The following is a 15,468-nucleotide window of genomic DNA, read 5'->3' on the forward strand; positions in this document are numbered from 1 at the left end:
ACCGGAAAGCGAAACGACAAACTCGCTTTTGGCGGAAACTGTCAATTTATCGCGAAAGAATGGAAATATAAAAAGAACTAATGGCTCTTAATTTTTTATATCCCTCCTAATTTTTCGGCTGTTTTCAATGTTACATTCTCCTTCTTATTTTCTTTGTTCGCTATTTCGTTTTCCGCGATAGTTTAAAATTTAGCAACGTAAAAATCACTTTAAAAATTGAATTTTTAATAGTTTTAGTTTTATTACTTTAACTGCTTCAGGTGATTCTTCTTCTTTTTATGTTTATATGCTACTTCCTTTTCCGCCATAATTTGACATTTCGGGCTTGCAGTAAAAGTGTACGTATTTTCATCGTATTTTCATCTGATAAGTGAATTTTGCTAATAGTTATAAATTTGGCTGAAAATAACAAAATTGTGCCAAAAAAAATTAATTCAAATAGTTATTGTGGTCTTAAAAACCCTGCAAATACAAAAAATTATTGTTGTTTATCATTAATCCGGATAAATTGTAAGTAATAAGCATGTTAGAAGCATTAGCGCCACGTAAATCCATTAGCATCATCCATTTGGCAACGAAATTGATATGCGATATATGAGCAGACTCGCAACAACAATAGCGCAAACGAGTACATTTATGCTTAAAATTAGTACAGGCATCTCATAGCCATAAGGAGTAAGTCCTATAACCCATTTTGTGAAAGATTTCGCAAGACAAACAATCAGACAAACATATAGCCAGTGGAAAAAAAGCCAAATAGAATTGAAATCTAAAATAATAGTAGTTATATAGTTCTCTTACAATCTTAAGATATGCATGTCAACGTGTTTATGTGTTATTTATGTGCTCTCAGTTAATCTTCCTCCAACAGCCAGACAGACATTTGAATGCGAAAATATAATTTTCGCGCATTCATATACAGTCATCTATCACAATTAGGAGCAGCAGCAAAGTGAGGATTACAAAGCTCAAAGCTACGCGATTGTTAGCTATAAAAGTCCGGTATAATGCAATACATATTTAACAAGTAAGGAAGGGCTAAGTTCGTATGTAACCGAACATTTTATACTCTCGCAAAGTCAAATGGTATACTCGTTTTAGATTTCTTTGTGGATCTTGCCGCCTTGTTCTATGTTGACCGATATTTTCGGTAAAAAGTCAACTATGGGCACTGGGGTGCACATATTCAGTACCTGGAAAGTGAAAAAATCAGAGGGAATTTAACATGATGTTATATGGGAAATAGGCGTGGTTGTAATCCGATTTCGCCCATTTTCGTACTATAACATAGAAATATGAGAAGAATATTATGTGCCGAACTTGGTTGAAATCGGTTAAGCAGGTCCCAAGATATGGGGTTTCACCTAAAAGTGGGCAGTGCCACGCCCACAATCTAATTTTGAACGTGGCTCCTATAAAGTCATCTTATACCATCCCAGAGATAAAATTTAATGTCTCTGGCTTGTTTAGTGCTTGATTTATCGCGCTTTTAGTAATTTTTAACAGTACCGTTATGTGGGGAGTGGGCGCGGTTGTCGCCCGATTTGACCCATTTTCACACCGTTGTTGTTGTTGTAACGGTTACCTAGTCCCCGTTTGGGTGATAAATTCCAGATTCGTTGTCGTCGAGGTCATCTAACGGGAGGCCCAGGAAACGAGCTGTTTCGACGGGGTCGGACCATAGGGAGAAGGGTGTTAGATGAGTGGGGTTTGTTGGGCACGCATAGAGGTGGTTAGTGTCATGTGGAGACTCATTGCACGCAGGACATGTGTTTGGTATGTCGGGGTCTATTCTGGCTAAGTAGGAGTTTAACCTGCTACAGTATCCAGAACGAAGTTGCGCGAGGGTCACTCTGGTTTTGCGAGGCAACTCGAGCTCTACGTCTGCTATAGGTGGTGGTTTGACTCGTATTACGCCATTCACTGAGAGGGAGTCTGTGAAGGTGTTGATGGCTTCACTGTGAATGGCGGTCAGTGCCTGTCTGAAGTTCGTTGCGTCCGAAGTCCGGTCGGCGTACTGTTTAATGTCGTCGACGTAATCAAGGAAAGACCTCTTGATGTTCCTAGGAGGCGGCTCCGATACAGGCAGGCGACTACAGGGGTGGTTTTCACGAAAACACCCCAGTAGAAACTGCTTGGAGAGGAGTTCGTTGTGTTCCTTAACCGGAAGCATACGGTCCTCACTATGTAGGTGTTCGATTGGAGACATCAAGAGGCATCCCGTGATAGTCCGGAGTGCAGAGTTCTGAAGCTTCTTCTTCTGCGTGTCACTGCATCCAGGCGACCATATTGGGGCTGCGTAATTTAGGACCGGCCGGCCGATTGCCTTGTATGGTGCCAACAACGTTTCTTTGTCTTTTCCCCAAGAGCTGCCGGCAAGCGACTTGAGGATTTTGTTGCGGCTCTGTACTTTGGCAGCTATCGCGGTCGTGTGAGGAGTTAAAGAGCACAGACTGTCCAAAGAGACGCCTAAAATTTTAGGGTTATTGACTGTCGGAATTTTTGTGCCATCGACTGAAATGTTCAGGTCCAGTCTGTACTCCTTCGTCCAATTTGTGAAGATAGTCACTGTGGATTTAGTGGGAGAGAGTGTTAGGTTCCTTGCTGAGAAGAAGCGAGAAAGATCGGAGAGGTAGCTGTTTACCTTTGAACACATGCCATCGATTCCATTTCCCGACGTCAATATCGTACAGTCATCGGCGTACGAGGTCACTGAAATTCCCGCTGATGGCTGGGGGAGTTTCGAAATATAACAATTAAATAGTAGTGGGAAGAGGACACCACTCTGCGGAACCCCCTGTTTAATTTTCCTAAGTTTGGAGTTTTGACCTCGAAACAGTACGGATGAATGCCGACCGCTCAGGTAGTTCATAGTCCACCGCTTCAGCCCTGGAGGGAGCGTTGATTGTTCTAGGTCCTCAAGTAGCGTTGTGCGATTAACTGTGTCAAAAGCTTTTGACAAGTCCAACGCTACGAGGATCGTCCTCTCGCAGGGTGGCTGGTTCAGGCCATGAACTATCTGGGCGTTTATGACGCTAAGTGCTGTGGTGGTACTGTGCACTTTTCGGAAGCCATGCTGATGATCTGCTAGGCTCAGGTGGTGAGTGAATGACGGGAGTAACAAGGCCTCAAGTGTCTTCACTACTGGGGAAAGGAGAGTTATCGGGCGATAAGACTCCCCTTTGTTGGCGGATTTTCACACCGTCGATAGAGATGCTAAAAACATTTGTTCCCAGTGAATTTTGTTATTATAGCTTCAGTGGTATAGAAGATATGCACATTAAACTTATTATAGCGAGACCACGCCCACTTTAAAAAAAATATTAACTGCAGATGCCTCTGCCTAATGTGATACTGTATACCAAATAAGAGTCTTGTATCTCGATGTGGAGCTTAGTTACGGCAATTTATTTGTTTTTGATTAATGGCGGTTTGTGGGCGTGGTAGTGATCCGATTACGCCCATCTACAATACCAACCGTCTTACGGTACCAAGAAACATGTGTACCAAGTTTCATAAAGATATCTCAATTTTTCTCAAGTTACAGCTTGCACAGACGGACGGACATACAGTCACCCGGATTTCAACTCGTATCTTCATCCTGATCATTTATATATATAACCCTATATCTAATTCGATTAGTTTTAGGTGATACAAACAACCGTTAGGTGAACAAAACTATTATACTCTATAGCAACAAGTTGCGAGAGTATAAAAATCTAGCTCATCGATAGCGAGTTGTCGATCGTCTACGATCCCACATAAATCGCAAGCTGAAAATACCAGCACCAACATCAATGCATAATAATATGAATGCCTATATATATGTGATTATGCTTATATGTATGTATATGTATGTACATATTTATATGTAAGTGCATCAATAACATCGATCGTGCAGTGAAGATGATGTTTGACGTGAGAGGAGTTGCACTATACCAAATCAGACATCACCGTCGCTGCAAATACAACGATCATGTTAACATAACAACAACGTTAGAGATGTACCCCATTGTACATTGTTAGTTGTTGTAGATTTACCAATTCTTAGTGCCAACAGATAAGAAGTTGGCGTAACGTGCATATTGTACTTGCAGCCATCAACCCTTTCACTGCAACGTTTCACGATTTGTTGCAATTGTTTTTTTTTTTATTTAATAAATATGCATGTTTATGCATTTCTACAGATGAAGGTAAATAGTTGTGGGCTTTCATATTACGATCGCTCGTAATTCGCTTAAGTCAGCACATACAAAACGCCGGAAATCAAACAGAATTTCCTGCCAAGCGCATGCTATTAAAAAATCACTAGCAACAACGAAGAGTATTGGTAATAATAATAAGTTTTAATTGCTTAAACAGCAACAACAATGCAGATAGCATTAGTAGGTGCTGCAATAAGTCATTGGCAAGTACCGTTATTCTAAAAGACTCAGCTGAGTAACAGGGTCGTTAAGCTGTAGCATTTTCTTCTTGTTGTAAATATATTTTTTAATTCTTTCTGTATTTTCTTTACAAATAACGACATTTTTTATAGTCAAATTATTTTCAGTGCGCATCGTAACTTCACACATTAATTTTATAAATTATGGAAACAGCTCTGATAGAAATCAATTTTTTAAAAAAAGGAAAACAATTCAACAATACTTAAAAATTGTATTAGGCCACACAAAAAAAAATTGGCAAACATTTAAGATCTACAATGTCGCGATAACAGTTACATAACTCGAACTTGCAGTTTCCAGAAAATTAAATATGGTTTGTTTTTTCGATTTGCACTTCATGTGATTAGTTCTTAAACTTTAAGCGTAAATTATATGTCACTTAGGTATGTAAAAACTGGCAATTAAACGCTGTGTAGCATTTATTGGCAGGGATACAGCATTTATTTGCCGGAAGTAAACTTCGAGAGGCTTTCCAACAAACCGATGTATGATGTGTGCTCAAAAGCAGTAGCCAAATCTGAGAGTTTTTCAACGAATTCATTGCTAACACCTTTTTCTTCCAAGAGATTCATCAGCAAGTCATATAGGTACTGTTAAGAAGCCAATATTAAGAATTGTTGGACATAAACAAGTTAATATCTACTTACGCCATCGAGTACATCACCGGCCACGGCATAAACCTTATCATTCCATTCACCTTGGTAGATACACATCTCATCAATGCCAAAAATGTCATCTGCAAAATACCCAGAAAATTTTAAACACCTTTGGTACTAAATAATTTCTTCACTCACTGTATTCGCCCTCTTGTGGGGTACCTTCTAAGAAGGAGCATGTGAATGAAAGAGTTATGTTGCCCTTAACGATGTCAATTTCAAAACGCGGTTTACTGCTCATCTCACCGATTTCAGCCTTTTCCGCATTGGGGTCCAACTCGGGTTCGTCTTCAGTATCCACAGTGTGGTTGACGTTGAAGTTAATGACAATTCTATACAACACATTTTATTTATAAATATAAAATTTAATTCAACTTTTATATCATTTACTTTTCCTTATCACTCATCTTGGTTAACTCAACATCGGCGCCATCCAGCTTAACATTGAATCCCTCTAAGGTGGTGGGAATGGATTTGATCTTTTGCGCTTTGCGTTCCGCCAATATTTCTTCAGTCAGGAATTCCACTAGTTCCCTTTCGCCTTTAATTTAAAAATTATATATTTTAATTCAAAAACTCTACGCTATAATTTCATCACGTTGATATAGGTTATGTAATGAACAATATTTCAACCGGCAACAGGATTTGAAACAATTTCTAACCTTTGGTGTGCAAGTGCTTTACTCCACCGCAACCGCAGCTGCAGCTTAAGCTGGGCTTGTGCACATTCAGAACATTGGTGGTTGCACCAGAAGTTTCTGGATTCTTGCACATGTGCCAGAGTGTGCGAGTGAAGTCACGTTTACCGAAAACATTTTTCAATGCGTTCTTTGAGTTGGCAGCAATCAAGCTGTTGCCGAAACGAAGTACGGATTTTGTTAAATTACTCATTACGAAAATTTTTAAATTTTGAAATTTTCACGGAGAAGTACAACTGCAGCGTTAATTTAACCTCACACGATTTCCAGATGGTAAATGTCAACTTCGGTTTTGCTTAGTGCATGTTCGCCGACTAAAGCTGTTGCCAATATGTTTTTTTTGTTTTGAAGTATTTTGGTAAATTGCCAAAGATCTTGAGATGTAAGGGTAGGAAAATATAATTGAAACAAAAATTAGGACAATGGAATGCAAGCTAAATAATAAAAATCAATAATTTTTCGACATATAATAATCACAAATGAGTCTATTGTTGTCATATTTAACAGAAATAAATAATTGGTAACTCACTTTGTACCTATCAGCTGATTAAATTATTATAATTGGCCCTTACATGACGTATGTTTCTTCAAGTATTTTCATTTCAAGCAAGGTTCAACAAATAATCACGAACGAATGTGGTTGCGTTAATTTATCACATTTTTAGTCATATATTTTAAATTGTTGCTACCATGAATAGTTTGGGCGATGATTGCACGGAACTAAAGAAGCAATACGACGCTTGCTTCAACTCTTGGTTTTCTGAACATTTTCTTAAAGGTCGCAATGACGATTCGTTGTGTGCACCGATCTTCAAAATTTATCAAGATTGTGTAAAGGTAAGTGATTTCCTATACGAAAAAAATTAAAGAAAAATCTGTTTTGATGAATTATAATGTTTGTAATGTTACAGCGAGCAATGCGTGAGCAAAAAATTGAACTTCGAGAAGTCGATTCCGAAATCAACACTAGCGAACATCAACAAGAGCAACAACAAAAGCCTGATAATACAAAAAGTTGACCGATACCGAATAGTAATCTCTTCACAACTACAAGGACTGGTTTGGCTGGTCACGATGTGTACCATATTAAGAAAGGGTCGTATAAAAGAGACAATTCTGTGCCGTAATTTCTAATGTTCGACTGAGCAATAATGAAGATAGAACGGAAAACATTTTATTTATTTCGCAATTTCGGATGCAGATAACTTAGAAAAACATAAAACCACTAGCTGTTTAATATTGTATGTAAACACTAAAGTTAAACTTAAGTGTTAAATAAAGTTAATTGTTCGTTGTAAAAGTATTTAAGAAAAAAAACAGTACTTAAACTTGAATATATTAAATTACTTTATTTTAACTTCTGTTACGCCCATAAAGGTTAATTCTTCGAGGTACTTGTTACGCCGCCTACAATTTCGTTCATTGTGACCCTTTCTTTTACACAACAGACACATGATTATTTGGTCACCTCTGTTAACAAACCCAACGTCCTTATGATGCTTACGCCACATGGCACACATCAATTCTGTATGGCCTTTCTGCAAACAGATCCAACAATGCTGATTTGCTTGATACATTTCACACTCATGTTCTTCCGCCTGCGTGCAGCGTCTGCAATTTATACAATGAACATAGTTGGGCTTGACACAACACCCACAAAGCTCACAGTGTCGATAAGTGCTGCCGTTTTTTGACGGACAATTGCCACACTTAGCACAATGACGGTTTTCTAATGCTGTGTAACGCTGGCATAAGGCACAATATTTGTACTCCTCTTCAACCGGCAAATGTAACAATTCCAAACGCACATTCGTGAAGACACGCACTGGCGAACCGAGCTTGCGACACTTCTCGCCTACATTAGTGTATGCGCCATGATTGGTGTAATTAACTTTGTATTCACACATGCGCATATGCGGCATTTCTTTTTGTATGTAATGTTCAGAAAAATAAGGAAATATCCAAAATATTGCCAACGGTTGATGAGGTAGGTTATTCAGTAAATTGAATGTATGCGTAAGCTGTCTCAAAGTGCCGGCTATCGGTTCTGTGCGACAACCAAAAGGTGGATCCGTAAATATTAACAACTTATCCTTGCTGGTAAAGAATGAATAAATAAATAACTTTGTTACATTATCCAAGGCACTTACGGTTTACACTTTAAAAACTTTTCGAATTTTAAACGCTGAAGTTTATCGAAAAAATGGTTGTTACACATATTATACCACGCAAAATTATTATCGTCATAGAAAAAAAACATGCGATGATCAAAATCCAATAAAAAGCTTTGCATATCGGAGAAGTTATTACGAAAAAAAGCGTGCAAACGCGGAGCACCCATGCAGACCACCTTACTACAATTTAACATAAAATCATAAATTATCATAATTTTGTCATCAGTTTGTCTGTCGAAATATATCTATACTCACGTTACACCCAAGTCCTGAAAACAGTTTCCAAAAAATTTTAACGCCTTGTTATCGAAGAAGTATTGCGCCTGAGACTTATCATCATCCAGTGGGCGTAGGAACCGAGTTGGATCGCAAAGTAGTTCATGTGTTAAATTCCAAATCATTTCATGAGCGGCATGTTCTGTATGATTATCACGTAATAATGGTACATTGCAATGTAGACAGTAGTGAAGTCCACCATCGTTGTAGCCTGCTAACAACTAGACAACATTATTAGATTTACAAAAATATAATTCAATTATTTCAGGCATACCTTTCGCCGCTGCTTCTTGTAAGAATTAATGTGACTTTCTAAATCATAACGTTTTGTCAATTTCTGTGGCGTTATTTGTTCTGCCGGAAATTGAAAGTTGCACAAACTTTTATCCCGATGCGCTGCACATGCATAATAAGCAGAGGTTGGTTTATCTGCCAATTGATTGAATGTTTGGAACAGCAGTGTTGGTCCATGTGGGCAGTGTGGATGCCGCACACCATGCTCTTCATCGGGATACACTATTTGTAGTTTATTGGCGTTTTTCATTTTAAAATATAGTATATTCACTAATCTTCCTATATTATTATTGTTCTTGACATCGCCTAAATATTATTCTACATCTGTCCCTTCAAACTGTGAACTCAAAACCCCGCTTTGTTAACTTTCTAATGGCTTCTGACAGCTCACAGCTGTTTACCGCAAAAGCTTTTGTTTTTAGTTGCTGCAGAGAACGTATATCAGAGAACGTAAATTCAGAGAAAGTAAATGAATAGACAGAGAACGTAAATGAATAGAGAAGGAGCAAATGTTAACTGAAATCTTTTTGAGTATTAACAGAGAATGTTGATGAGTTCTCTGGAATAGAGAAGGAGCAAATGTTAGCAGTACTAAAATCAGAGAACGTAAATGAATAGAGAAGGAGCAAATGTTAAATGAAAACTTTTTGAGTACTAATTTGTAATTCCACATGAAGGAACATCGAAAAATATAACTTCGAAAAAGAAAAATACACCACGCAATGTGCGAAATGCTATAAATAGACACAACGATTATTCCTATATGAAAAAACGTTGCGCATACCTATTTAGATTTATGTTTTCAATTTCTATGATATGACAAATTTATAATTATGAAAAGCCTTCTGAATTACAAATCTGTATTATCGGTAAAAACCCCAGATTTCATAATAAAATAAACATTTAATAGGCTATTTTTCCAACTTATGTATGTGCGTTATGTGAGCAATTGCTTATTAAACAAAGGATAACAATAAAACGGTGGCTAAGCGGCCACATTTCCACTTTTGTGGTGGCTGAGGTCGTAAGCGGGAAGGGATTAAGCACAATCCGAATACGAGCCTATACGTTCGAATCCTAAAACGAATTTTATTTAATTTTTTTATTTTATTAATTGGAGTCTAAGCATATCATAATTCAATTTCTTTAATAGCATATTTTACTTCCTGAGATAGTTAAAATATATCAGGAAAATATAATATGTTCATATGTTTAGGTTTATTGAATATTTCCTTATTATGCGTATTTACACAAATGTGATAATCACACATACATTCTTAAATACACGTACGCTGAAGCTTGCTTCTTCTTGCTCCGCACAAGCAATGACTTTTGTCTACACTTTTTGCTTTTTGCGAGAAACAAGTTGAACGTACATAAGCAAGAAGGGGTCAGGGGCGCACTGCCACATAATTATATCAGATATATATTTTATTTATCGAATTCAGTTTGAAAACGATTATAGGTATGAATTTATTGGTATATATATATATATATATATATATATATATATTATATTACGAAAATAATTCATAAATGCATCAGTATTTTTCAATACAAATTAAGCAACATATCAACATATTATGAGCCCTCACTTGACACGCCTATGTGCATGGTGGCAAGCCAACGAAATAACGGCGAGTTCGCGCGGACATTGTGTTGTTGAAAAAAACCAAATGACGACTTTGCCGACAAACATACATATTTATATACATACATACAAACGAGCTCGCATACATATTGACGCCAAATTTTGCGCATCGTCGCGGAGTTGACAAAATTTGTTTCAATGGACAATTTTGCGACAATGTCGATCGGCTATGTTGTCTCGTTTGTCCTTTTTGCAGTGGTTTGCTATTGAAAGTTGACTTATGCTCTTTTGAAATATTGCGATTACCAATTGGGCTGCATTTTCATAGCGTCGTATTTAGATAAAATGGGCTAAATCGAAAAACTATGAAACAATGATAATAAGTAAACATATAAAAGTACTATATGGACTGTGCTTAGAATATATAGAAGTAGTTAATGATTTCATATGAATGGCAATTTAATATAAATTTTGTAATTTAATGCCATAAATAGTGCATAATATGCAAAAATATAAATATTATTTAAACTCGCTAAGAGGTCATGTTGCCAATTCTCCTTTTTGAAGTGAACATCAGACAAATTCTTCAATTTCTGATTTTTAGCAAATGTTGTGAGGAAGCAGCTTGTGGGCAACATACAAATGCGAGGGGGATGGTAGGATTTTCAGTGGTGGCTGTCAAATTGTAAAATTGAATTTTTCTCGTTTTACTCAATTTCATTCATTTATTTCGCATATGCGTAGGAATTCTATATGAAAACCAAATGTGGCTTACCAGGCGCACAGAAAAAATAGCGCGGCGCAGAGTTATGAACGAGCGCACTTTGCTTTGAAGCAGACGCACGTTCCTTATGAATGAATTTGTTGTCGTTGTAATATGAAATACTTAGAAAATAAGCCGCGAGTTCGCTTGAATATTATTGGCCGATGATGGTGCGTCTACGTTTTTTTGTCACTTGCGCGAATGTTTGATTTTTTGCGAAAGACATATTGAGGGACATACATATGTACATATGTGTACATATATGCAAATATATTTGGACATGCGAATGAAGGAAGGCAATTTCAAGAATATTCACATATAGACATATGAACATTGAAGCAAGTAAACAACAATAGCTGTTTCAGTTTACAGATTAGACAAAATCACTCGAATATCGTCTGCGGTGCTGCTTGTATAGCACACTTCTTTATGGCAATGTAAAATATTTTGCCTAAGTTCATATCCTATCACATATTTTTATATACTCTTTTTTTATTTTTATAACTCTTTTTTATTAAATGATATTTGAATTCTATTTTAGTATTATTTCCTTCATTATTTATATTTTCTTTTCATAAGTCAATTATTTTCCTTTTTATTATTTCAATTTTTGTTTATGCGCATATCAAAGAACATCTGTGCATATGTATGTATATACATTTTGCTTATAGAGTGGTGTAGTTCGTTGCGTAAATTGACAGCTGTGGTGACATTTTATTTTCGAACTTGCGCGTTTTCGATGTTCCTTCTTAGCAATTAACATTTTAGTACTGCTAACATTTGCTCCTTCTCTACTCATCAACATTCTCTGCTAAAATGTTAATTGCTAAGAAGGAACATCGAAAACGCGCAAGTTCGAAAATAAAATGTCACCACAGCTGTCAATTTACGCAACGAACTACACCACTCTATAAGCAAAATGTATATACATACATATGCACAGATGTTCTTTGATATGCGCATAAACAAAAATTGAAATAATAAAAAGGAAAATAATTGACTTATGAAAAGAAAATATAAATAATGAAGGAAATAATACTAAAATAGAATTCAAATATCATTTAATAAAAAAGAGTTATAAAAATAAAAAAAGAGTATATAAAAATATGTGATAGGATATGAACTTAGGCAAAATATTTTACATTGCCATAAAGAAGTGTTCTATACAAGCAGCACCGCAGACGATATTCGAGTGATTTTGTCTAATCTGTAAACTGAAACAGCTATTGTTGTTTACTTGCTTCAATGTTCATATGTCTATATGTGAATATTCTTGAAATTGCCTTCCTTCATTCGCATGTCCAAATATATTTGCATATATGTACACATATGTACATATGTATGTCCCTCAATATGTCTTTCGCAAAAAATCAAACATTCGCGCAAGTGACAAAAAAACGTAGACGCACCATCATCGGCCAATAATATTCAAGCGAACTCGCGGCTTATTTTCTAAGTATTTCATATTACAACGACAACAAATTCATTCATAAGGAACGTGCGTCTGCTTCAAAGCAAAGTGCGCTCGTTCATAACTCTGCGCCGCGCTATTTTTTCTGTGCGCCTGGTAAGCCACATTTGGTTTTCATATAGAATTCCTACGCATATGCGAAATAAATGAATGAAATTGAGTAAAACGAGAAAAATTCAATTTTACAATTTGACAGCCACCACTGAAAATCCTACCATCCCCCTCGCATTTGTATGTTGCCCACAAGCTGCTTCCTCACAACATTTGCTAAAAATCAGAAATTGAAGAATTTGTCTGATGTTCACTTCAAAAAGGAGAATTGGCAACATGACCTCTTAGCGAGTTTAAATAATATTTATATTTTTGCATATTATGCACTATTTATGGCATTAAATTACAAAATTTATATTAAATTGCCATTCATATGAAATCATTAACTACTTCTATATATTCTAAGCACAGTCCATATAGTACTTTTATATGTTTACTTATTATCATTGTTTCATAGTTTTTCGATTTAGCCCATTTTATCTAAATACGACGCTATGAAAATGCAGCCCAATTGGTAATCGCAATATTTCAAAAGAGCATAAGTCAACTTTCAATAGCAAACCACTGCAAAAAGGACAAACGAGACAACATAGCCGATCGACATTGTCGCAAAATTGTCCATTGAAACAAATTTTGTCAACTCCGCGACGATGCGCAAAATTTGGCGTCAATATGTATGCGAGCTCGTTTGTATGTATGTATATAAATATGTATGTTTGTCGGCAAAGTCGTCATTTGGTTTTTTTCAACAACACAATGTCCGCGCGAACTCGCCGTTATTTCGTTGGCTTGCCACCATGCACATAGGCGTGTCAAGTGAGGGCTCATAATATGTTGATATGTTGCTTAATTTGTATTGAAAAATACTGATGCATTTATGAATTATTTTCGTAATATAATATATATATATATATATATATATATATATACCAATAAATTCATACCTATAATCGTTTTCAAACTGAATTCGATAAATAAAATATATATCTGATATAATTATGTGGCAGTGCGCCCCTGACCCCTTCTTGCTTATGTACGTTCAACTTGTTTCTCGCAAAAAGCAAAAAGTGTAGACAAAAGTCATTGCTTGTGCGGAGCAAGAAGAAGCAAGCTTCAGCGTACGTGTATTTAAGAATGTATGTGTGATTATCACATTTGTGTAAATACGCATAATAAGGAAATATTCAATAAACCTAAACATATGAACATATTATATTTTCCTGATATATTTTAACTATCTCAGGAAGTAAAATATGCTATTAAAGAAATTGAATTATGATATGCTTAGACTCCAATTAATAAAATAAAAAAATTAAATAAAATTCGTTTTAGGATTCGAACGTATAGGCTCGTATTCGGATTGTGCTTAATCCCTTCCCGCTTACGACCTCAGCCACCACAAAAGTGGAAATGTGGCCGCTTAGCCACCGTTTTATTGTTATCCTTTGTTTAATAAGCAATTGCTCACATAACGCACATACATAAGTTGGAAAAATAGCCTATTAAATGTTTATTTTATTATGAAATCTGGGGTTTTTACCGATAATACAGATTTGTAATTCAGAAGGCTTTTCATAATTATAAATTTGTCATATCATAGAAATTGAAAACATAAATCTAAATAGGTATGCGCAACGTTTTTTCATATAGGAATAATCGTTGTGTCTATTTATAGCATTTCGCACATTGCGTGGTGTATTTTTCTTTTTCGAAGTTATATTTTTCGATGTTCCTTCATGTGGAATTACAAATTAGTACTCAAAAAGTTTTCATTTAACATTTGCTCCTTCTCTATTCATTTACGTTCTCTGATTTTAGTACTGCTAACATTTGCTCCTTCTCTACTCATCAACATTCTCTGTTAATACTCAAAAAGATTTCAGTTAACATTTGCTCCTTCTCTATTCATTTACGTTCTCTGTCTATTCATTTACTTTCTCTGAATTTACGTTCTCTGATATACGTTCTCTGCAGCAACTAAAAACAAAAGCTTTTGCGGTAAACAGCTGTGAGCTGTCAGAAGCCATTAGAAAGTTAACAAAGCGGGGTTTTGAGTTCACAGTTTGAAGGGACAGATGTAGAATAATATTTAGGCGATGTCAAGAACAATAATAATATAGGAAGATTAGTGAATATACTATATTTTAAAATGAAAAACGCCAATAAACTACAAATAGTGTATCCCGATGAAGAGCATGGTGTGCGGCATCCACACTGCCCACATGGTTGTCACTTTTCCCTTCTAGAGGGAATATCAGAAATTTGTTCAATTTATGATTTTTAGCTTTTGCCATCGTCGCGAAAAGACGCTTGTAGGCAAACGCATGCTCGGGGAGATGTGTAAGGCGTTTGCTTTTAAGAATGAAACGACTTAGCTTATTGCTTGTGCGCCAGCGTTCATGAATGAAAATGTTGTTGGTGTGTGATTTACTACAAATTTAGGATTTGTCAATTTGGCTGCCATATTGATTTCTGGTGCTGATGCTATTTGAGACAATTGTTGTTTTTGTACTACAATGTTTGTATTTTTCCTATTGGCTGACGTACTTACATTTGTACGCTTAAATGTATGTAGATTTGTGTATGCATTACTTATTTTGCGCGGTCATATGCATATTTGTACATACATACTTACATATAGAGCAGTGCGCTCACATGTATTTATTGATAATTGATAATATATTATTATATTATATAATATAACATATTGATGTACATACATAAATTATTAATTCTGTAAAAATTGAAATTAGAAAATTATGAAAATAGTAAAATATCATTTTTTGCATAATCTTTCACATTTTATCAATGTAGCATTTGTGCAAAAAAATAATAATTTATCAATTTTTCATCATAAAAATCGTTTATATGGCAAAAAATAATCATGCATATGTGAAGTGGCATTTGTATTTCTTGTTTTCTCATTCATTTCATTTCATATTTCTCTTTATATTGGTAGATACGTATTTTGTCAGAGAACGTTGTTAAAAATTCTCATTTCTGTTAAATAACAACAAAACTATACAGAAAGTGGTGAACTCCTTGATCT

At 35.7% G+C, this 15,468-nt stretch overlaps 4 protein-coding genes across 6 annotated transcripts in view; 2 read left to right on the plus strand and 2 right to left on the minus strand.

Annotated features, from left to right (window-relative positions):
- The window catches only part of HPS4 (Hermansky-Pudlak syndrome 4 protein), a 40,993-nt gene that overhangs the window by 1,404 nt on the left and 24,121 nt on the right, over window positions 1-15,468 (plus strand). The window lies entirely within an intron of this gene.
- P32 (complement C1q binding protein P32) lies at window positions 4,453-6,082 on the minus strand. The gene is made up of 5 exons (XM_014230314.3): window positions 5,764-6,082; window positions 5,492-5,642; window positions 5,240-5,433; window positions 5,093-5,181; window positions 4,453-5,035 (listed from the first exon to the last, which is right to left on the minus strand). Exons 1-5 carry the CDS (start codon window positions 5,990-5,992, stop codon window positions 4,886-4,888), a joined length of 813 nt encoding a protein of 270 aa, XP_014085789.1. The 5' UTR covers window positions 5,993-6,082; the 3' UTR covers window positions 4,453-4,885.
- Window positions 6,486-7,142, plus strand: LOC106614524 (TP53-regulated inhibitor of apoptosis 1). The gene is made up of 2 exons (XM_014230315.3): window positions 6,486-6,636; window positions 6,711-7,142. The coding sequence occupies exons 1-2, from the start codon at window positions 6,490-6,492 to the stop codon at window positions 6,816-6,818; spliced, it is 255 nt and encodes an 84-aa protein (XP_014085790.2). The 5' UTR covers window positions 6,486-6,489; the 3' UTR covers window positions 6,819-7,142.
- LOC106614522 (rRNA N6-adenosine-methyltransferase ZCCHC4) lies at window positions 7,123-8,943 on the minus strand. Its single transcript, XM_014230313.3, has 4 exons — window positions 8,524-8,943; window positions 8,229-8,470; window positions 7,950-8,153; window positions 7,123-7,896 (listed from the first exon to the last, which is right to left on the minus strand). The coding sequence occupies exons 1-4, from the start codon at window positions 8,791-8,793 to the stop codon at window positions 7,143-7,145; spliced, it is 1,470 nt and encodes a 489-aa protein (XP_014085788.2). The 5' UTR covers window positions 8,794-8,943; the 3' UTR covers window positions 7,123-7,142.

The sequence above is a fragment of the Bactrocera oleae genome, chromosome 4, assembly GCF_042242935.1.
Source record: "Bactrocera oleae isolate idBacOlea1 chromosome 4, idBacOlea1, whole genome shotgun sequence".
Classification (NCBI taxonomy): Eukaryota; Metazoa; Arthropoda; class Insecta; order Diptera; family Tephritidae; genus Bactrocera; species Bactrocera oleae.

What these genes read in the sequence shown, in the direction of transcription:
- P32 (XM_014230314.3), bottom strand. Translation starts at nt 5,992, where the DNA reads ATGAGTAATTTAACAAAATCCGTACTTCGTTTCGGCAACAGCTTGATT. An exon ending in AAAGCACTTGCACACCAAAG is followed by an intron (nt 5,643 to 5,763) that starts GTTAGAAATTGT and finishes TTTAAATTAAAG; the next exon opens with GCGAAAGGGAACTAGTGGAA. An exon ending in CCCACAAGAGGGCGAATACA is followed by an intron (nt 5,182 to 5,239) that starts GTGAGTGAAGAA and finishes GGTATTTTGCAG; the next exon opens with ATGACATTTTTGGCATTGAT.
- LOC106614524 (XM_014230315.3), top strand. Translation starts at nt 6,490, where the DNA reads ATGAATAGTTTGGGCGATGATTGCACGGAACTAAAGAAGCAATACGAC. An exon ending in TTTATCAAGATTGTGTAAAG is followed by an intron (nt 6,637 to 6,710) that starts GTAAGTGATTTC and finishes GTAATGTTACAG; the next exon opens with CGAGCAATGCGTGAGCAAAA.
- LOC106614522 (XM_014230313.3), bottom strand. Translation starts at nt 8,793, where the DNA reads ATGAAAAACGCCAATAAACTACAAATAGTGTATCCCGATGAAGAGCAT. An exon ending in ACAAGAAGCAGCGGCGAAAG is followed by an intron (nt 8,471 to 8,523) that starts GTATGCCTGAAA and finishes AATGTTGTCTAG; the next exon opens with TTGTTAGCAGGCTACAACGA. An exon ending in TTTCAGGACTTGGGTGTAAC is followed by an intron (nt 8,154 to 8,228) that starts GTGAGTATAGAT and finishes GTTAAATTGTAG; the next exon opens with TAAGGTGGTCTGCATGGGTG.